General features: G+C 35.1%; 1 protein-coding gene across 1 annotated transcript in view; it reads left to right on the top strand.

Annotated features, from left to right (window-relative positions):
- LOC115455705 overlaps positions 1-24763 on the top strand; it is a 45892-nt gene that overhangs the window by 15712 nt on the left and 5417 nt on the right. The window contains exons 2-4 of the mRNA XM_037436943.1: positions 16634-16706; positions 22453-22659; positions 23109-24529. Coding sequence (XP_037292840.1) covers positions 22453-22659; positions 23109-24529 — 1628 coding nt within the window. The 5' untranslated portion in view covers positions 16634-16706. The remainder of the gene's footprint in view (positions 1-16633; positions 16707-22452; positions 22660-23108; positions 24530-24763) is intronic.

Genomic DNA, 24763 nt, shown 5'->3' on the forward strand with positions numbered 1-24763 from the left:
TGATATTGATCAAAGATAATAATAAATTCCTTTTTTTTATTGCTTTGAATGACGAGTCAAGCTTGCCGTTTGCTTGATGGACGATCGCCCATAAACAAAAGAAACACCATCCAACACTTTGAATTACAAAGTATTGTTTGGTATTCCATTGCGCTCGCCATCTTCAGACGTGAGATGTTGTCTCATTTATTTCCATTGGTTACAATGTCCTTCAAACTGGAACACAACAGTGAAACAGTGCTGCTTGGCGGTAGAAATAGACATTGCGGTGATACCTACCCAGGCGGACTCTCACATATGAGAGACCTACCACCAGTAAATCAATTAAATTGACACATACACATCAAGCATTTATCGTCGTATGGGTAGGCAGAGGTGCAACTAGTGGAACCACTTTTTGCCATGTGTTTCGTCCTATGATGTGATGATGTGATCGTGCCGAGTCTAAGGCCATATCGGATATACTAAGCTTGAAAACCTAAAATCACTGCTCGACGCGGGATTCGAGTTTGGGACCTCAGTGTGCCACCAAAGCAATCACTAAACACTTTTTGCTTGACTATCAACTAACCTTAATACCGAAGATAAATCCATAAGTAATATTAACTACAAAATAATTTCATTTCTATAGGTCAGTGGCAATGACCTTCAAATATTACTGATGACTTGCACATCGCAATTTCAAAACCTAATTCAAATAAATTGATAGAGTTAATGGGATAATGTTAGAGCAAAAAATGTACTTAATGATCCCTTCATATATTTATATATTCATATAGATATGTATGATACAGTGTGTAACACATATGCAATGTTTCGGAGAATTGATTTATTTGAAATCTGGCGGGTTTGGATTTAATGATACTAAGGCAGTGATTAAGTCAACAAAAATGGGTAATCATTGCAACAAAATATACATTGCGAGCGTAGGTATTTACAAATGAACTGAGACATAATTCAGAATTAAGTGCTTAGACTTAACTTCTCCGTATACTGGCTTAATAGTCAAAACTGTTAATGCAAAATAGTCTATATTGACGGTTGAAAGGCGAAATGACTTAGCGACAATAAGTTTCATATATATTTAATATCAACACGTTTTTTATGTTTTTATTACCTATATAAATAAAAAAATAATGTTGCTTAAATCAATTAATCTTTCAACCGTATATTCTAGCTTTGTAAAAAGTAACTCCCTTATTCATAGACGTTATTTATCTAAGGACGGACCATTGCAGTGATAACAAGTCTGTTTCTCAGTGCTGACGGCATGACAGCCTTCGCTGTGCGTAGTCATAGGGCTGTTGTGATTGGCTAATATTGAGATACAACTTGAATCTAGTTGGCTGTCAGATAAACAAAGCTGAGAAACAGACTTGTTATCACAGCAATGCTCCGTCCTTAGATAAATAACGTCTATTGATAAAGGAGTAAATGATTAAGTTTGAACAAGTCATCTTCTTCGCTTGTATTTTTTAAAATATTATGTGACGATATGAATGTTCTGAATGTTTGCAGACGAAGATGATTGGCAACCTAACCTAAAAGCTATTTATTAATCATATAATTTACCGTAACATTCGATTAGCCGCACTTAGCAATTTATAATAAAGCGGTTAATTAATTTATTTTTTGTTAATTGATTTTTATATTATTATTTCTTGAGTCTGAAATTTATACTAACACGGTAGCCTCACACATTGCCCGCTTCTTGATTAACAATTTATTTATTACATTTCCCATTTTAGTAATAACAATAATTATAATTTTAGTGTCTTTTTAAATTGACTTTTTGTTGCCGCCATTTTGTGTTGTGTTTAGTGCAGGGTTGAGAGCGTCACTGGGGCCGTCCTGTATACGCCGAAGAAGGCCACTGCGGGTTTTGGTTGGAATGTCGGTAGTATACAGGGGTAGGGACTTGGTCCAATGCTCATTCAGATGTTGCTATACTCCCGAGTGTCGACATTGGGCCGTAAGAACGGTGAAATCAATACAACCGTTCCACTCAAGTGATGGTAGCGATAATGCGTTATTGCCCGCGAAAAAAAAGATGCCGACAGCGTCTACGCGGTGCGTTATTGTTGAAACATTAATTAAGGTGCGACGACGATACATAATACATTAATTTGCGCTTGCGACATTCTCGGAAACAAGGCTCCGTTATGTCATAAACAGATGGTATTTTCTATAATATTTCATAATCGTTTCCTCCTATGATCTAATAATGTTTCATCGCGAGGAGTTGTTGGACTAGATGCCGTAGTTGTGGTGCGTGTGTGACACGGCTTCGAGGTTCTGAGTTCACTTTCCATGTAGGGCAAAGTGATATTGAGTTTTCCAGTATCAGCCTGGAGTTTCGAATTTCTACCCGATATGGGACGGAATACACATAGGCGGAAAGTGGAGTGTCTGATTGTACCTCTGCGTACCCATTTGGGTATAATGGCGTGATGTGTGTGATGAGTTGTCGCTATGTTCCGGACTAATACCATTCACTGCTGGTTAGTACAAACAGACAATGCAGAAACAAATACGCGAAGCAAAGACCTTTCTAGAATACAAATCTCACTGTGTGCTTCTCGATTTAAAAAGTCATCTAAATGCGTTTAGGGTTTTAAAAAAAATCCAAAACTACAACTTTATTATACAATAAGACGACTTCAAAAGTTAAATTATCTAACATTAGAACTACGACATTTGAGGCCTACATAGAACCTGTTTGTTCATAAACCTAGATGCTCCAGGCGGCTAAACCGTGCCATTTCCACCTAACGGGATTTCATATTGAATTTGTAAGCGTTACAAGGTCGGGTATTTACTGTTTATATGTGGTTAGTATCCATTTCTCTTGATCGGTGTTTGATGGGACAGAACTATGACTATTCACAAATATAAAAGTATCTGGGAATAAGTGTTATTATTTTTACATTATAGGTACATTTTATAGCACAAGTATATATGTATTTATGTAGATATGTATGTTTTATATATTATATGTATCGTCTTATTTTTGTTTTATATAGTTACACCGACATTATCTCATCTTTGCATCATTCAAATGTTGACTGTTTGAAAATGCCTTACGTATTGAGCCCACCCGTATACATCTATTGTGTTTAAATAAATTAATAAAAACTATGAGGTTCAATATTTCGTTTTCTCACTATTACAAAGCCATTTTAAATGATGTTGAAAAAAATCTATTTTAAATTATAATGGTAAAAATTTGAAAAACAATTTGGAATAAAACTTTTTTACAGGTTTTATCGTGGTTTTTTATATTATATATTTTCCCTACGTTTCGAAGACTTTACAGCCTTCATGGTGGGATATTAAAATTTTAATAAATTTTTTCAACACAATTTTTTTAACATAGGTCTAATAACAGAAATATAACATAGAACCGTACAGTTAGGAATCGGACAAGAAAAAAAATATAAAAATATTGTAAGTTATCAACTATCGTTTTGTAAATTACGCAAATAGGAATGTTTAAAACAACATTTTTAATACAAAATGGGTTAAATAGTTTTTGACTCCTTGCATTCTAAATGGTACAATAAAAATTAATTTAAATTTTGAGTTAACTAATCATGATAATAACAATTTGTTCAGTTACAATTTATGCAAGTTGTTTTAAATAGACATCTTTTTATGGACCATGGGAACATTTTAAACGCTCTGAGTTATAGATAATCACCCGAGAGGTTGAGCTCCTCTCGATGGATACTATAATTATAGATAAACATAATACTTGCATCTTAATAACTCTAATATGAGCATGTGAACCGACATTTCCGTAGTTAAGGATAAGGATGGTTTATATTATAATTAACAGTAAAACAAATAATATCATTAGTAAACATGATCTGTGCTCGATAATCTTACTTATTATAATTAACAGTAAATAAATAATATCATTAGTAAACATGATCTTGATAATTTTACTTCTTACTTATATTATAAATGTTTAAGGAAAATGTTTGGATGTTTGTTAGAAGTGTACGTAGAAATAACTAAACGGATATGGATGAAATTTGGCATATAGGTAGACCACATCCTGGATTAACACGTAGGCTACTTTTTATCCAGGTAATTAGCTTCCATGGGAAATATTGGATTTTTTTAAACTGGCATTTTACATAGATGACGGTGGCATCGTGCGGACATTTAGGGTCTTTTGAAACGGTAAATACTTTCCCCGCGGGTGAAGCCGCGAGCAACACCTTGTAGTATAAATATAGCAAACATTTCTGCGTAAATAGACTAAGTTATATTGAATTAAATACTAGACTTCTTAGACAGACGGAACTTCATTCGACCAGACATTCACTGCAGAATATCAAAATGTGGAATAATATAGAAAAAATATCCCCTTACAATAAAAATTTTTCTAGTTACTATTTCGGAGTTTTTTCAGTCAGTTCGACAACCACATTGAGTAACATTTGATACAAATTTTTCTAACATGATTTACTCGACATTAGGACAGCCTATGTTACACAGACATCTTAACCACAGACAATTTGTACCATAAAACGATTGGGCGCATCTGGCACGTCATATTGCTTTGAATTATAACGGCATGTGCACACCGGCGGACCGCTACTGGCCGTGACAGTTACTGGACCACTTGCCTGGATATTAATTCGATGTGTTGAATCGTGATGTAATAGGTATACAGGTAGTTCAGTGATAGGTTAATATAGGGTACGTTATTGCATTAGGCATCTTGTAGCTGCTTCAAATTATTGATACCAAGAATAGATTTAAATAGACTAGAAAAATCAGACATTTGTAAGTATGTAAAATGACGTTCTGATGGAACGGAATTTGAATAATCGCTACGACGAATAAACTTTTTCATTTAGAAAGACCAGAGGTAATTAAGTGTGCCAAATAAGTTTTTGATTGAACGGAATTTTCACACTCAAGAGACATAAAAATCGATACGATTGCTCAACATTATATCCTCGGCCTTGAATATATTTGTATGCAACCAGCAGGAAGTCCCAAAAATGGCCCATAGGGATACTGAAACTAATTGTTAAAAATAATAACTAATTCTTGTGTTTTGATGTTATATAATATGTATAAATAGATAAATAAATAAATCTTATATTGTAAGAATCGATTTTTCCCTGTAACATTTTGCGCCGCAGTCTACATTTTATATAACCAAAGTTATTTTTAATCTGATGTTATAACTTATATATATTTATCGCTATCTATATTCATAATTATTAATATCCGGTAAATATTAATAAAATGGCGGATATATATTTCAATTAAGTTTTATAGAAGTTGCACTAACATTTATTTTACGCTTAATTAGTGCCTATTTTTAGATGTAACCAAACTAGTTCATAATATTACCAGTTTAGAAAACGAATGCGGCTAAAAATAAGCAATTGCGACTGCTTTATTTTTAAATATTATTTCTCTTTATTTTCTCTTTTTTGCATTTTTATGTATCTTTAAAATATAAATGCACAATAATATCAGCTCTGTATTATATACTTGCCCACTGCTGAGCTCGGGCCTCCTCTACTACTGAGAGGGATTAGGCCTTATAGTCCACCATGCTGGCCTAGTGCGGGCTGGTAGATTTCACACACCTTCGAAATTTATATCTCTTCTATAGAGAACTTCTCAGATGTGCAGGTTTCCTCACGATGTTTTCCTTCACCGTTAAAGCGAACGATAAATTCACAAAGAATACACACATGATTTTTTAGAAAAGTCAGAGGTGTGTGCCCTTGGGATTTGAACCTGCGGACATTCGTCTCGGCAGTCCGTTCCACACCCAACTAGGCTATCGCCGCTATAAATGCATGATATAAAAAAATAACCGATACCGGACCCCGCAGTCAACGACAAGAAACCTGCGAATGGGATACTGGAATCCCCCATTTTAGGGACTGCAGGGTCCTTGAGAAAAGTTGGGAGGGACAGCTGGGAAGTGTGGGGGAAGGACAAGGAACCCTCTTAGGACGGGAGGAGGGGAAAAGGCTAGGAACTGTTCGCGAGCCCTTATAGGCCTCAATGTGAATTGGCATCACGTATACACGCTTAAATGTGCGTGTAGACGCCCGCGACAAATGTGCTCCCAAGTATGGGCGAGCATTCGGTGTGGAGACCAAGCGCACAACAATTGCCTCAGGGGGACGTCTTTTTTTTAACTAGGTGACGTAGAAGTCGGCGTAACTGCCTTGGTGGCATAGTTGTACTGCATGCGCGGTACGACAGCGCTCTGAGGTCCTGGGTTCGAATCCCGGGTCGGGCAAAGTGATATTTGGGTTTTTCTGCTCAGTATCAGCCCGGAGTCTGGAATTTGTGCCCGATATGGCGATAGGCTCGCCCCCTATCACATCGTGGGACGGAAAACACTTAGCGAAAAGTGGGTGCCTTGGTTGCGCCTCTGCATACCCCTTCGGGGATAAATGCGTGATATTGTGTGTGTGTGTGACGTAGAAGTCGTAGTAATAAAACATTCCTAGTGTTATTACCGCATATGCAATACTAGGGCATATTACGTTAACGACTGTGCGTAATATTGTAAGACAACTTTTTGCGATAGTAACGATCTTTCTTATAGTGTTTAGTAATAGATGAAATAAGTACTGATGAGTTAAGAATTATAGGTGTTATATGATGTGTGCGTCAGGCTGGCACGACGCCCTTATTTTTGTTGTAATTTACATGTATAGAATTTTATTCTTTATATAAGTATACGTTTTAGATATATATTTTAATTTAGTACATATAATATAATACAAAAAGAACTTATTGGTGGTTATTATTTTATTGCGTTAACATATGTGGTTGTGTTAGTCTTTTTCCTTGGGGTAGAGACTGATAAAACTAACTGCATATAGTTATTGAATATTTTTTTTTTGCTGTGGGATATTTTGTGGTTTACTTATTTTTTTACGATTGATTGTAAAAATATATATTTGGATATAATTTTTTTGCTGTTGAATGTTTTTGGATTACTTATTTGTTACTTATTGTAAGATAATATTACATTTTATTTATTTTATAGTGATATGATGCCGTTATATTTTTGATTTTGAATAATGAATATCTGCCTCACAACAAAATAAGTGACATCATTTTTACAATTTAAAAAGTTTAACATATCAATCTTATATTTAGGTGGAATAAACGGAAAAAGCGCCCATTTGCCATTGATTACTTAAAATCATAGTTTCAACATGATAGCAGCTCAGAGGCGTCTATTTCACATATATGCAAATAACGGATGCAATTCTAAACAAACAACGCAAAAATTTCTTAAGAGGTTTATGAAATTAGCATAATTTTAAAACGGCAATATTTGTGCATAATTTACACCAACTGGCATTATTCTCTCAGTCACGAATTCATCTGACTAATATAACATACAAGAGTTTTGAGAAAGGTTAAAAAATAGTTTTAAATTTGACTATTATTTGATGTTGGTTAGTTTGCGACTCCGTCTACGTCAAAATGTTTTTCCGGGATAAAAGTCCTGCTTGATATTTTCTTGGGATAAAATGGAGCCTATGTTTTAAGTAAGACCTCTAGCAATACATCGGTGAAAACTTTATTCAATTCTATGTAGTAGTTTTTGCGTGATGCGTGTTCAAATATACAGACAGAGAAAAATTCAGAAAACTGTAGTTTTGACTTCTGTTGCTGTTATTGAGACACCACATATTAGTTTATTTTGTAACAAACACAAGTTACATAAACATAACAAACAAACAAGCGAAACAGAAAAAAATAAACTTAAAATTATGTTTGTTACAAAAAGGCACCAACTCAGCAATATGCTGACAGTGCAGCCAGCGCTGATCTTTCGTTGAGCCATATAATGTACAGAGATCGTCGTGTTTATTATATGTATAGATTGTAACGCCATCTATATTTAAATATAATGAATGGCATAAGACATTATTTTAAATATTTTCAATGAACTTTTGTCTCCAAAAGGTGTGAAATGTCATGAATTTTAAACGATGTCAAGGAAGGCGTATCGGTGTATTTTGTTATTATTTTTGATACTTTACATAATAGTTTCTTATCCGTTCTCTGATGAAAACTGCTTTGCGAGGTGGTGAATTTATTTTTCAATCTAAATAATTCTTAACATTTTATGGATTCAAATAGATTATTTAATTTTATTTTCAAACGTTGTAAACATATATTTTATAAGTAAGTTTGCGTCAATTTTTCATTACAAATATTTAGAATTTATAAACTCTTGTAATCTAGTCGTATAATTGTTGCTCTTCTTCTTCTTAATAACATTAAATAATGATCTTGTTTAATGTACCATCTATTTGCTAATATTTAGTAAATCTTTGCAAACTCAGTTTACCGGAGAATCGAAACGTTTGATATACATGAAATCATATCTCAGTAACTAGCCAGTTAGATATAAACCGATTCACGTGTTTTCTCGACTTTGCATCGTGACGTACCGCTTTCACTAAGACGAGCTCACTTTATCGAAAAATATTGTTAACTTGCTGGTGGTAGAATATATTTTACATCTACAGATATCGACCACCGTATAAATTGTTAAAACCCGCCATAGTAGCCCACGTAAGTGAGTCACGTTCGGGGATCAGTCTGTATACATCCTGTACCAACAGGCCATTATAATTGTGTCGACTGCCGAGGGATACTTATCTCTCGTCAGTCGACATTCTATTGGACTCCACTCCACTTACCATTAAGTGTAGTGGGGTATCTGTTCTATGCCCGTAAAAAAATAAACTTTTGTTAGACCGATCTCATGCAACGGTCTGGGTAAGCGGGGTGATGTCTATAAAAATATCAATAACAGGCAAAAAAGCAATATCAATAACAGGATCAAACCAGATAATAGATATAATTTATAGTATATTACAACTTTTCGACATTGTGCTTTATAACCACAGTAATATGAATCTTTTCAGGAAGTACGAAATAACCTTTCGAACTTTTTACTAGAGTAACATTTTCTATAGGCGTTATCAAATACGTTAATATGTTTGGAGTAGGTATTTAATAACAAAACCATTTTAAAAAAATACATACATACTTAGCATCACGCTGTTTTCCTTTTACAGCGGTAGGCAGAAATGTAAAGACCGACATTTCGCTGGCTATGTTGTCTCAATTATAATAGGCGCTCCATTTACCAATGACGAAGCCTATTATTATTATATTTAAATTTCAAAATTCGCAAGATATTCCATTTATGTTATTATGAAGCTTACCAGGCGAGCGACTTGCTCGGTTGTAATAAACAGTTGACCAATTTCATTCATTTTTGTGTGCGTGATATTTTGAATGTCGCGGAACGTTTTCGTGTCGCTTTCTGCACGAAAGTTTGCATACTGCTGATTGTCCATTCTATGTTAATTTACGACATAGAGGTCCGTTAATATACAATCTGTCTATTTATGCTAATTTGAAAGGTTTAAATGCCATTTTGAATCCTTTTGAGATGTCGGTAAGATAGCTTTTAAGATGTCTCTATGAAGTTTTTACTAATAAAATATAGCATGTTATTGGCGTATAGATATTTGCCTCTTATATGATAAAGGGAGCTTGTCAGTAGAAAATAGTCGCGTACTATACATACATAAAAAAATAAAATAAATAAATACATTTTATTTTATTTTTATTTATTTATTTTTATGTACTACATAATATCATTAAGACTTTTCTTCAAATTCAAACCGTGCGGGTTTTTGAAAATTCTTTATCATTATAACCTCTATGGTCGATAGTTCCTATTGTTGCAGATTTATTCAGTGACATGATTTCTGTGATTTATTTCTGGACAGGAGGGTGCACGTGCACCTACTTGCACCCTCCCGGCGCCCATGATTGCTGCTACTGTAATTAAGTGTTCATTATTATTATCATCAGCCGCAGGAGGTCCACTGCTCCATGGAACTCCCCCAAAGATTTTCAGATCGACCTATTGGAAGCGACCTACATACAGCGACCTCTTGCGCTTTTATGAGGTCGTCTGCTCACCTCATAGGTGGATGTCCGACGTTACGCTTGCCAGTTCATAGCCTCCACTTGAGAACCTTCGTGCCCCATCGGCCATCAGTTCTGCGAGCTATGCCCTGCCAATTCAGCTTGCTAATCCGATGGGCTATGTCGGTGACTTTCGTTCTTCTATGGATCTCTTCATTTCTGATTCGATCACGTAGGGAAACTCCTAGCATAGTCCTCTCTATAGCTCGCTGGCCGACTGAGTTTTCTTATAATTCTTATTGTAATTCATTGTTACACAAAATTATTTAGATAAGGCTCCAAAACTTACCCTCTTATTCATAGACGTTATTTATATAAGGATGGAGAGATATTGTGATAACAAGTTTGTTTCTCAGCTTTGTTTATCTGACAGCTTCCTGTTTGTTCAGCTTTGTTTATCTGACAGCTTCCTGTTTGTTCAGCTTTATTTATCTGACAGCCAACTAGATTAAAGTTGTATCTCAATATTAGCCAATCACAACGGCCCTATATCTACGCACTGCGAAGGCTGCCATGTCGTCAGCACTGAGAAACAGACTAGTTATCACAGCGATGCTCCGTCCTTAGATAAATAACGTCTATGAATAAGGGGGTTAGTCGTTTCCTCTTTTAGTGTCTCTATGGTCTGAGCCCTGTGTCTAGTAACATTTACATCATAGACAACAACAATCTTAATGCATGAGAGTTCTAGCAAATTGCAAAATTTCAATAACTTACGACACGCATTTGATTCGCCATTGTTTCGAGCGTTTCGCATACGTATGTTTTAACGCAATTTTTGTGGTCACTTTCCATCCATTGTGGCAGGTGCGAAATATATTTTATTACTCGGTTTGCAGATTCATGTTATTGGTAGATAGAAAATATTGTGTTTACTAGTCGAGTCGGTGCAGTCGAAGTTGTTATTTGTTTTGTAAAATTAATTATATAACGTAGGAGTAATGCTATAATAGACAGGGCTATTTTTGACATTGCGTTACTAAATGAAACCACGTATATATCTTCTTAACTTTTATAATAAAATACTCGAAGTTTAGATGTAAAATAAAAAAAGTATAAGGTTCGCACAAAATAGATATCAATCAAAAGTAATTTTAATGTTACACTCTTTAATGCTACTACTACTACTCTAAGAGTATTTGTCGCGGCGACATCGCATTTTCAGTCAAAAACACACTCATGCACACGCCATATTCCCACTAAACTACATAATGAAAAAAATCAGAGAAGTAAAAACATAAATTTGATGAAAATATTTGTTATTAAATGATGATTTTGGCACAATGTCAGCGTAGGTAAAGTCGAGTATGTGGTTTTATTTATTAACGTAATGTCAAAATGACTGTATATAAGGTTTATTTTAGAATGTCACAATTTATTTAAAAGTACCTAATATTAAAAACGCTAAAAAAATATGGCGTATAATTTTTATACTGCATCGTACACATATTCCAAATACAAAATCGAAAATATTAATAATACTTTTGTAAACTGTATTCTTTGTCACATAACTAAGGTTGGTTTTACCTTACTCTAACAATTTGACCAGAACGATAAATCTGAGTCCGTGTATCGTAATAATATCGTACGACATACTAGCTGATATCAAATATTAATTAAGTTTGTGGATTTCGAGAAACTGTGAATAACTTAATATATGTCGTATGAACCCGGTAGTTTGTTTTTAAAAGGTGAAGGACAGTTTTAATTAACTGTCGAATTTCAATATAGATCGTCTAAATTATTCTTTTTGAAGATAGCAACTCATTAATATTCATATACACGCATATCTAGCCTCTACACGAGTATCTACTAATAAAATGTTGATTCTTGTTAAATATAGTGTTAGTTCATAATATTTTCTTCGAAGGGTAACGCGTTTCTTTTTTTTTTAATTACGTCGACATTTCAATAGTTGTATTTTATAAGGAATATTTGCTTTATTATTAAAACTATTATTTTATTAAGGCAGTATTCATACAACTTGGAAGCACATTAAAATTGTTTATATCAACAATAAATACTTAAGGGCCTGGTTTACAAGTTTTAAGTATATTTATTATATTTATCGTATTAAACAAATAATGTAGATGGAACTCATTTCATTACCATTTATTTGGGAGCAGAAATTACAGTATGATTTTTATATTTGGTCGGCTTTTAAAAGTGACAAGTAACATATACTTAGAAGTTGTAAACCAAGCCCAAATAATTTTAATCTATTAAATAACTAGCTGACCCGGCAGACGTCCCGTCTTAACTATGAATTTGCAGCGCACATTCTGTCAATCGCTGACAGTTATTTCAAACGATTGACAGTTATATAAAATTAATATGTTCGTTAAGTTTTCTTAAATTTTCTAATTTTCCGCGCAATTTTTTGAATTGTCTCTTTCATAAGCACCTTCTCCTGACAATAACAAACACCACAAAAAAAATAGTGAAATCGGTCCAGCCGTTCACGCGTGATGGCGTGACCAAGGGAAATAGGGATTCATTTTTATATATATAGATTATCATTTGTTATTTAGGTACATAAACTACCTACTGGTGGTAGGTTTCTCACATGTGAGAGTATATAAGAGAGAATATGGAGTCCTCCTGGGATACCACCGCACGTCACTGTTGTGTTTCATTTTTATAGATTTTATTCTTCTACTAAACTTAAAGTTCCAAACATCTCCGGGTGAACCGCGCTAACACCTCATAGACCTGATATTAATCTATAAAAATGTCGTAAGTATTCATCAAAGCCTTGACATATACGAACACTAAATCCTCTCTAATCGTATTACAGATTTCGCCTTGATATTAAACGTAAACCACAATTTTCGATGCAATTCAAATTAACGTAAAACTTTATCATTTTGTCATTATGTTTGTGACATTCAAAAATGTACAAACACAGAGCCTGATGTGGATGTTGGCATAAAAACAATAAGTCAGCTGATATAAGGAATGGTTTCGTTGCAGCTTTCTTAGCAAGCGTTAGCAGGCCACTGTAAATAAATTCTGGCACTACTATGCATATGACGATGCATAGGAATTGGCTGGATTAAGAAATTAAACCTGCTGTCGCACCCATCAGGTTATTGGAATTAACATGAATCAAAATCAAATCAGCCTTCAAGTTGCAAAGTCTTCGACATATCGGGAGAAAAGTAAAATATTAAAACCGCGATAAAATTCGAAAAATAGTTTAATTTAAAGGCTTTTATTCTTTAAAAATGATCATGTCCGGGTTTTAAACTTTGCGTATGGTGGTCGCTATCCGGGCGGATATAAAATATATCCTACCGCCAGCAAAGTTCAGAAACACAATTGTAAACTAGCGGGATTGCAGTGCGTTTTCCTTCATCGATAGACCGTAGCATGTAAATATTAATGATGTAAAAATATACCGTCAATACACCATTACTGTTCTGTACAGGCATATTCTATGTTGTATCACTTACTTTCATATATGGAATGGCATAAGACAGAAAGGGATAGAACATGGGTTAATAATTATTTTAATCATCATCATCATCAGCCGTAGGATGTCCACTGTTGAACATGAGCCTCCCTTAAAGAATTCCAGATCGACCTATTGGAAGCGGCCCGCATCCAGCGACCTCCTACGACTTTTATGAGGTCATCTGTCCACCTCGTGGGTGGAAGTCTGACGCTGCGCTTGCTAGTTCGTGGCCTCCACTCCAGAACCTTCTTGCTCCAATAATTTTAATAACCCTACTCATAGTATGAGTATTTTACTTTATTGTTACAAATAAACTGATTGTGAAGTATATGAAATAGAAGTAAATTATGAAGTTCTATTTTTTTTGTATACAACTGTAAGCCACCTATATATTGCATCATACATTCATAGTTCATACGTTCGATGCGTTAATTTTGACACAAATTTTTGTTTTACCATCTCGGGTCACATTTTTTTGTGTACGTTATTTTTGATGTATTTATGATAGTTCCGTGTGATCTTCATGTTTTCGCGGTTAAGTAAAAAACAAGTTTTTTAATATCAAGGTGAAAAAGAAAAAAATATTCATGCTTTATTTTGGAAATTTAAATTGATTTATTATTTTAATGTGGAATTTATTTTAATTTGAGCTTTTTATTGAAATTAAAATGTTAAAATATTTTTAACCAAGTTCAAAAAAAGGAAGAGATTTCCATTCGACTTTTTTTGTTTTTTTTTTTAATGTTTGTTACCTCAAAACTTTTGACTGGATTTTCTGTGGTTTTTGAAGGCGGTATATTTTTTTCTATAGCTACGTTTTCATATAAATATTTAAATACGCTCATGTCATAATTCAACGCGCCTTTGAATATTTCTGAATGAGCCTACTAGGAAAAATCTTGCATCATAAAACCAAAAAATGCATTCAAATACTAAAAATCTGAAAAAATATCCGACTACTTTGGTTGTATTAGGGTACCACTGCAGTACTGAGGTTTCGTGTTCGCTTCCCGGGACGGGCAGAGATCTTGGATTTTTCTACTCAATATTAGGTACGCTAGAATTTCTGCCTGATATGGCGATAAGCCTTTATCACACCATGGGACACAATACATAACGCGAAAAGTGGGTGCACCTATTGCGTCTCTGTCAACCCCTTTGGAGATGAAGGCGAGAGTGTGTATGCATAAAATTCCAATATAGATATGTAGATATCTATAGATAACGTCATTTTCGACAGCATCCCATTTTTACAAACATTTTCGCCTTGCTGTTTCTAAGGAATTGTTTTCGTTACACACCTGTCGGTAATATGTTTGGAAGATTAATTTAAAAATATATGCAGTTGTATTAACATATGCACAGCTTTCGCTTTCACTTTTTATGGTCCAATTTGCATAGTTAAGTAAACCATGCGATACAGAGCGATAGCAATGCGTGAGTGTACTCTTATATTAAACAATAAATGGCTATACGAGGGGTCGGGTAAGCCGATGTCTAATTCTGAGCATGCGTAGTTGTGTTCTTATTTGAAGGACATCGTTTCTAGAGAAATTGTATGCTGAATACATTTAGTTCACTTCCCTTTACTCTTTTTTTATCTAAATAACATCTACCACTAAGTAATTGTACAAACGTTACTGTGTTCTAGTGAACCTTAGTAAATAAATGGTGTAATATTTCGTTGAATAGGTCTTTAAAATATGGTAGCTATCATCTGTTGTCCTAGCATGCGAGCGAAGCGCGTTGTTTGTCAATTTGATGTTCTGGTTAATGTGGCTGCTGTGCATACATATTTTTATATGACGAGCCAATGATATTATAAGTATAAAATTATAATAGACAGATATGCCATTAGCAAGTGTAAAGTGAAGACTCGAAATCGTCTCAATTAGGAGGATTTTATACACTAGAAAGAAAGGATGAAATTTATTGTTGGAAAAAATAAAAAACATAAAATCCTACATAAGATAAGCATTTATACCACCAACAACGGGCCTCCCATTCAGCTATATACTGCAATACCACCTATGAGACACTAAACGCCAATGACGAATACAACTGTCTTTTTAATCGACTTCAAAAAAGAAGAACAAATATACGAAATAAATGATCGATTTCAATTAGGCACCGACAACAAAATTGGCGTTAGGTTGTTTTTGAAGGCGGTTTAATTTATTGTTAAACGGTTTTGTTCGTACTTTTTTAAATACATCAACTCTTTTCACACGACATAACAATGACAATAATGTGTATGCGCATACGGATCTAGTACTTTTTATCAGCCGTTTTCAATAAACGATCCCAATCTCAATCCGATTATGAGAATGAACCAATCAAAAAATCTCATTCGTGGGCGTGTCAAAAATACTTTGTTTTGATTGGTCCATTGTTGTGATAGATCGAAAAAGCGATTGGGATCGTTTATTGAAAATGGCGGTAGGTATATTATTAAATTTAAAAAATTTTTCGGATTTCGGATTTTATCGCGATTTTTATATTTTAATTTGCTCCAGGTTATTCCTCCGCCTATAACCGATAGCCTACACGTTATAAGGGAGAAGCAAAATCATTATCGGCAAGTAGACAATTTGCGGTCGCAATCCTGCAGAGAGGATATGAAACAAAATTACTCGATAACCACACCACTTTGGTGCCGTGTAGTATAGTTTCTGATTTTGTTTGGAATGTTGCTTCCTACACATTAAGTGGGGGAATCTTGCAGAGCAGCAAATATTTCATACGACCTGGATGAGATGGAGGTATTTTGATTTACTTAGTTCACTATGCGGTGTCAACGGATTGCACTGTCATAACATTTTCTTGAAGAAAATAACAAAAAAAAAATGTTTATTGAAAATAACATAATGTGTTTTACAGTTAAAAATAATGGTTTAAAAAAACAAATTTCTGCAAACAAAAATAAAGTATTTACCAGGGTTACCCAAACTAGGCCATGCCTGTACCTTGGGATACCATTTAAAAGTTTTTTACATATATTTTTATGGTATTTTATTATATGGTCATTATTTTTATGTAATAATTAATAACTAAACTATACTGGGTGCTGGACTCAGATATTTTGAAGCTGTTTATGTCAAACTTAAATATTTTTGGAAAATGTTTTCAAACTCCATTTGTTTGTTCCAGGTGTGGATAGCGGGTGCGCGCATTTCAAAATGCTAACAAATATTGGGCCCAGGGCCCATCAACAATCAAAAATGTGAGTACATACATGTATATGAGGTTTGTAAAATCCATTAAAAACTATGAACCTAAAACAAATATATACGGACTTATTTTATCAAATAAAAAAAATATCTCTCGAAAATTGGCTTACAAATGTCAGACTAATCGGTTTAAATACATTTAATATTTACATATGAATTAAGGACTTTCTTGTTTATTAGAAGTTAGTTAAAAAATACCTTTTTGCAGAAATTTGGTGCACTAGTACTACATTGGCTGATTCAGGATACTATCGCCCATACACTAGTGATGTTTCGTAAAATCTTGGGCAAAATTGATTTTATAATGTTAATGTATTTGCCACTGATCGATTTCTATGATTTATTTACTAAAATGAACAACTCACAAAACATTCATCGATGCCTAATTGACAAAAGGTTTCAAACAAAAACCCAAATGTTGTTTTAATTACGATTTGTCACAGCATGCATATAATGACATTCATATATGATATTCAATTCCACTTTTACAAATATTTTGATTGAACTTACTTTATCTCATACAATATGAAGTCACAATACAACAATTTACTTTAGTATGTATATATTGTATAAAAATAATAGCACTGTATTATATACTGGCTACTGCTGAGCACGGATCTCCTCTCCTTCTGAGAGAGTTTACGCCTTAGTCTATCATGCTGTCTTAGTCTAGGTTGGCAGACTTCACATACCTTCGTAAGTCCTTTGAAGAGTTCTCAGGTTTTAGCGAATAATAATTATCGACAAAAACTCTTGTCTAAAAACAATAAATTCTATATAATATTAATACTATGACTTAAACTTAATTGGTGTTATATGAATAATTTTAATTAAATTTGTTTGACTCTTATAAAAATAAGTTAGTCGCTTATCAAATTTTATTGTATTTATTACTGTTCAATACTCTGAATGGTGACGTATTTGAATGATTTTAAGTTAAAACGCAGTTTGTTTTTCTATTGAGAATGTCCTCGAAATACCAATTAACGTCATTTAAGACAAAAATGTCAGAGCGAGACCGAATTTTTTGGCAATATTTTTTACGATTAAAACACGTGGAACCAAATATACTTAGAACAAATTTTTTTGCTAACTAAAAAATAAAGTGTTCGTAAATCAAATAAAAATTTCAAAGGCGTTTTTCGTAGGTTCGAAATATACAATCTCTGACAGATTTTTAACGATTATTGTGATGTATAGACGAAGTAAACAGGGTTGTTTTTATATTGCGTTAATAAATGGAACTACATATTTCTTCTTAAAAACAATACTTTGTTATCACTTATTCTACCCAAAACATAGAAAAGTGTTCGAACACAATAAACATTAGTAGATAGTAGTTTTAATTTTACATGCCCAAGACCACTAATACCGTAGCTTGCCATAGAGGCTCTTCAGGGCAGTGCGAACGTTTGGGCGCCCGCTTAGTTTAATGTAGGTATGGGCCAAGAGGGGCCCCAAAAGCTGGCGGGGCCCTTATCACTGATACGGCGGTAGCTAGGCCCCTGTGCCACTACTCGATAAATAGAATTTATCGGGTTATAAATACACTTACACACCAAATTCTAGCTAAGATATAAATGAATAAAAATCTAGAATTCTAGATCTTAGGCGCAAATATTTGTTATTCATGGTTGATTTTGATACAATTTTAGTAGAACTAAAGATGTGGTTTAATTAAACAACGCAATATAAAATAGGCCTCTTTATATTATAGTTCATTAGGTTCAATATTATTTACATTTATCCACATTGATAAACATCCGAAATAGACAATGCAATGGACTCCACCCAGATTCTTGCACATGACAGCATAGAAAACATAAATTTACGTAACTTATTTTCACCAATCAAATATAGAGATTTAATTTTATTAAATATTCCGTCGGTAATTGCGATGAAAACTATAATAAAATATTTATTGCAAAAATGCATACATTAACTGTTATACGATTTCTAAAATATGAAATCATCGTTAATAATTATAGTTAGAACGTATTAATGTTTGAATGTAATATATTTTTCATTTTACGAGCTTATGTACTATTTTATTTTAAGTTTGCCTCTGTAGTTAATGATTACTCGGGCTAAAGAAAGGTCAAGCTATATTTCACCCAATGCTATGAACACGATGATCCTGTTTAATAATTTCTAGTAAATTATTTGACAGACAGCTAATGTAGATAGTTCTCATTTTATTCCTATATATTTGGGAGCATAGATTAGAGTGTGACTTAAATATAAGTCGCACTCAATGGCAATGACAATAAATATTGATAAAAAGTAATTTTAATTTTACGCGCCCTTATGCCAATATTACTACTCTAGAGAATTCGTCGCAGCGGCAACATCACACTTCCACTCAGAAATACTCTCACGTTCAAGCCATATTCGCATTAAACTCAGAAATCTAAACGAGGATTTAAATATTCGTTATTAATGGATCATTTGGAACAATGTCTGTAAAGGTGGAGACGAGTATGTGGTTTCATTTAGTAACACAATGTCAAAACGACTCTGTATAGGAGTCATAAGTAAAGGCGTAACTGACAACAGCTTTCAGCAACTAATTGCAGTATTCATTAAGTAACTTGAAGTATAACGTACACGTAATGTGTTATGTGGTTCACGACGTAACTGATTACTTAGTTACAATGAATGGTGTGCTAATATGAGAGTTGTGTCCCACGACCATTGACAAGTGTTGCGGTAGAGGCCTTAGGGGGGTGAGACGGGGACCTTTATTTGGCATCTTTATGGAACTTATAGTTGAGGAGATTTTTTAGTCCGTCCGAGGCTTCGCGTCTATTTTTTTGCTTTATCCGGAGATTTCACGTCGGTCTTTTGCCCAGCTTGGGCGTCGCTTCAGGGTTTTTCATCACACGGCGTCTCACGTCAGTTAAGACTATTGAAATGTATGAAATCGACAAATTCGTTTTGCAATAGAAAATGTATTGATTTTAGATTGGTGCGGTATAGATGGTGGATAGTCGATTGCAATTTGATCGCGTACTAGACCTCTGATATGTGAGATTCCGACAGTTACAGCAACGTCTATATCTGACGCTGAATGAGCACCATTGAGTCCTGGTCTGTAGGTTCCCAGTTTAGAATCATAAGATTTAACTTCATAATTCAAAGACCGGTTTTGCTTCTGTTAATAGATGTGTTACCATCAGACGCTTCTGGTGTCGAACAAACGGACCTACTTGTTCATTTATTGATATACGAAACTGTAAATATGTTTATGTTCTGTGCCAATAATGTTAAGATTTATAACCTAAAGATGATGTTAAAATGAACACCGGAGTCCAGTAGAGCGTGCTTGTTTTTATCAATGCAATGCTATTTACCCAACGAAGCACGTAAAGGAAGGAATGGTGGTGACTGGCGGATTTTCTAATAATACTAGAGATCCGCCCCGACTTGGAACTGGTAGCATTTTTTATCTATAACCCGTTGACGATGATGACACAAAATTACCCAAAACAAGAAAAAAATCGTTGATCTGATTGTTACCAAACTTTCTTATAAACTGCTGGGCTAATCTGAAATTTACCTAAAAATATTATTAAAATCACTCCAACCGCTGTTGAGGTCATTACATTCACACATTTATTTTTATATATAGATAGATAAATGCGAAAGTTTGTGAAGATGTTTGTAAGAAGATAAAAATTATTTTAACAAAAAATTAAACCGCCTTCGAAAACCACACAAAACCAAAAAATAATTTCACATAACAGGTATATATTGGATACCAATTTTGCAGTCGGTGCCTAATTAAAATTGCTATATATTAATAAAAAAAAGTCGGTTAAAAAAACAAAAACAACTGCACGGATTTGGATGAAATTTGGCTACATTTTATCTCGAAAAAGAACACAGTGGTAGTTTTTTGAGAAAATCGATCACATACAGACCGGCAGCTTTTGGAGTCTTTGTTTTATAATATTATAATGCAAGTCATCGTCTGCCTCGGCGGCATAATTGTATTGCGGTATGATATTGATATTGGGTTTTCCTTCTCCGTATGAGCTTGATCTGAAATTTGTGCCTGATATGGCCTTAGGCTCGCCCCCTATCACGTTATGGGACGGAATATGCATGGTGAAAAGTAGGTGCACCAGTTTCGCCTCTGCATTCTCCTTTGGGGAGTAAAGGCATGAGTGTGTCATCGATCTGTGCATGAATAAATAATAGTGCTGTTAAACATTTTATATAAAAAAGGAAAGTAAACAAATATGGCTCTAAATCAATTAGAATAAAAGCAAAATCTTAATGCAGTCTATTTATAAAAGTTATCACATTTATTTCCTTTTAAAATATACACATAAATAATCTAAAACTGACTTAGTAATAACTAGAAACAATAAAAATAGATTCACACGATTGCATATAAATAGTATGGACTTATGCAACTTCGTATCTCGTTTTGGCCTACCAAAAGCCCCTAGGCTATCCATAGAATACGTCACACGGATTTCATGACTTTTTAACTTCTCCCCTCGTTCTTGTTACACGTGGTCACATTTGCGGGATTTCCCCTTGGTGTGACGTCACAATATTGCACATCTATATATGAATAATGAATCCCTATTTCCCTTGTTCACGCCATCACGCGTGAACGGCTGGACCGATTTCACTATTTTTTTTGTTGTGTTTGTTATTGTCGGCAGAAGGTTCTTATGAAAGAAAAAATTTAAAAAAATGTGCAGAAAATTAGAAAATTTAAGAAAACAAAAATATTAATTTTATATAACCGTCAATTGTTTGAAATAACTGTCAGCGATTGACAGAATGCGCGCTGCAAATTCATAGTTAAGACGGGACAACGTCTGTCAGGTCAACTAGTACTTTATGTATATAGCCAGAGATTTAATATATTTTTAAGTGATTACATTTAATGTTCTGTATTTCAGTACTGAAGATTAAGCCATGGGATGTCACTGTACCCCTTGTCACAAAATGTCACTTCGTTGAATCCCTCTTAACGTGTGACGTAACTTATATATGGCCTCTTACTGTATATGCAAAAATATTATAGATATTGAATTCTGTTTGATTGCAAATCAGAAATTTGCATTTAGTAAATGGAGTATATTTCGCTTGCATACAAATTATTATGTATGATGTTACGCAACTCAGACGGATCATTTTTATAATTGAATCAGAATTAGAAATTTCTTAATTATTTTTTGTTTGGATTATCGTATAAAGACGATTAAATACTGCTTAGTTATGGTCGTCTGTAAACTCTGTTATTTAATTTGATTTCTCACAAGTTAACGCCTGTTTTCTTGAAGGAAAAGGCAAAGTTTGAACAAGTGTACCTACTCTGCCGTATTGAGCCAAAACGGCAGATACACGAATTTGCTATTTTGAAATAACTGATTATTATCATTAAAATCGCATTGCGGAAATCATCATCATCATCATCAGCCGCAGGTTGTCCACAGCTGAACATGAGCCTCCCCCAAAGTTTTCAAGATCGACCCATTAAAAGTGGCCTGCATTTAGCAACCTCCTGCGACTGTTATAGGTCCTCTGTCCACCTCTGCGTAAATACCACTTTCCATTTTCAAAGATCCTTCAAGGCATAGCGCTGTTGCCCGTTTCGCCTTCCCCTAAGGCCGCCTCTGCACGAATGTCTGACTGAGGTGCTTTGTACACCCACTAAGTTTACGGTGTATAATCAAAGTCTAAACCAGGCTTAACAGTTTAAAATGATTTCTACAGATGGTAACATGCGAGAGTCAGGGCGCGCCGGTCGGGTTCAGGCTGGGCGCCCGTGACCGCGACGATGAGCCGCGTCGCCGAGCCCCCAGCGTCTCCTCGTCGGTCTACAAACAGAAGATCGACGCGCTGTTTGATGACAGCCGCTCTGTGGCCAGCCTGCCGCAGTATCCCACCGGATTTGGACAGCTGGAAAGAAGGGATAGTAAGGTAAGGATGTGAGTGTGTATTAGCTATAGGATAGCATTTAATGTACTGAAATCTCGACGTCATGGAGCAATAGCCGATGATTAGAAGAACATTCGTACATTCTACCACATACAATACGTAGTACACATATTTATACTCGACTGTGGAAAGATATTATTGAAGTAGAATCTATTTAGTAGCATATTAGATGTAGCTTGTTTTATTATATATTAAGGATACTTACGTGATCTCCGATTTAACAGACATCATTCTTATGTCGCCTGATTCAGACAGCGGGAAATTAAGTAGCATTCAAAATCTAGGTTAATCAGTAGTCAAGTATGTGTTATAATTTTAATTATATATTACATTTATATGTTAATTTGCAACATATTCAAATAAATATTGTTTAGAATAACACTAAAAGTAATTTACCATTGCCGAAGCTCAAAAAAATTATATTGTCGCAGGTCAGTTCTTCACACGACAATAAAGTGACGATATACGAAGATGAAGATGGTTATTGTCAGAGCAATGACACCAAAATCAATAACACGGTCCAAGACCGTATCGAAAGGATGTTCGCGGACATGGCAGGGGAATCCAGGCAACCAGTGGATAATATCGGAATACATGTCTTCAGTGTCCATTATCTTGGCTCCACGCCTTTACAAGACAAAGTTACTAGCCTCTCCGGCCTTCAAATTCCACTCAAAAAACTATACTTCGCGCACCGAAGAAACTTCCACCACAAAAGTGCGTTGACAGGCCGGTTAGAAATATCAAAAAGTGGCCTCAAAGTAAGATACAAAGGAGAAAAAGGCGATTTAGAGCAACTAAACCCTTTCCCAACTATAGCAGTATGGTCGGCTGTCAAATTCGTAGTCCAACCTTCAGAGACAAATGATAATGAACTATGCTACGCGTTCCTACCACTCATCACAGATCCTGATAACATAGACCGGCAAGCGCTATTCAAGACGTTAGAGTCACCGGACAACAAATACATCCTCTCACACAACGAGAACTCACATTCGCCACTTTTCGCTGTCGTGATGAGGAAGATCGGAGTTGCTAAGCAACTGGAGTGTCATGGGTTTGTATGTCAGACGACTGAGGATGCTATTGTGATAGCGGCTACGTTATACAAATCCCTAATGTCACACATGAGCCGTCAAGGCCACAGTGATAAAAAGAAAGTGAGGAATCGAAACGGAGTCAGCTGCATGAGCGTCGGTAGTAGTATGTCACCGAATGATATTGTGATGCCCAATAAACCACCGCGGAAGAAGCCGAGCACGTCGTCAATGAGCGGCGATAGCGACAAAGCAGATGGGTTCTCAGCCAGCGAGTCGTATAATGAGAAACACAGGTTAGAAAGGACTAAGAAGATCTCGTCTGAGAGTCTACCTTCGCCACCCCCACCTCCGTCCATTCCACCCGCCGAAGGCAAAAGAATCACAGTGGAAGAAGTTAAAGCCAAACTTGATTCGATTAAAAACAACGATACCAGCGGTAGTGACACTCATGATTCAAGAAAGTCTGCCGCCAAAAGCTGTCCCCACCCTGCTATTAGTAAGCTTCAGAGCCATCTTAATTCCAATAGCGGGAGCGAATCTTCCGTGAGGACTAAGGTTTCTGAGAAAATAGAACTCTTTAAGGAGCTAGAAAGAAGAAAGAATCTACAAAGACCACCGACTTTACCTCCGCCTATACCATCAAAACCTTCAGAAGCTCCACCGGAACCCCCTAAGGAGCCTCTAAGAAGAAATCAAAGCGGACGGAAATCTCTCAGCGAATCGGGTGACATACTGACTAAAGTGGCCATCCCGCGCTCGGGCAGCTTCCTCAACGCGGGAGGGCTGACGAGATATAAATCGATCGGACACAGGTATGTTGAACAACTCTCATTAAAACTTAATTGTGATAATACATTTCCTAGAAATCCACTGCACGCTTGAAAGGCATCATTTCCTTTTTAATAGAGCACGTGCCACTGACATCTCATTCAAGCCTGATGCGTTTTCACATGATTGGCTGGCTTGATTATAAAAATAGCGTATGTCGAGAAGTATAGAATGCACTTAGTGGGGTGTTTCGACACCTCGCATGCACGTAATTGTGC

This window comes from Manduca sexta, chromosome 9 (assembly GCF_014839805.1).
Source record: "Manduca sexta isolate Smith_Timp_Sample1 chromosome 9, JHU_Msex_v1.0, whole genome shotgun sequence".
NCBI lineage: Eukaryota > Metazoa > Arthropoda > Insecta > Lepidoptera > Sphingidae > Manduca > Manduca sexta.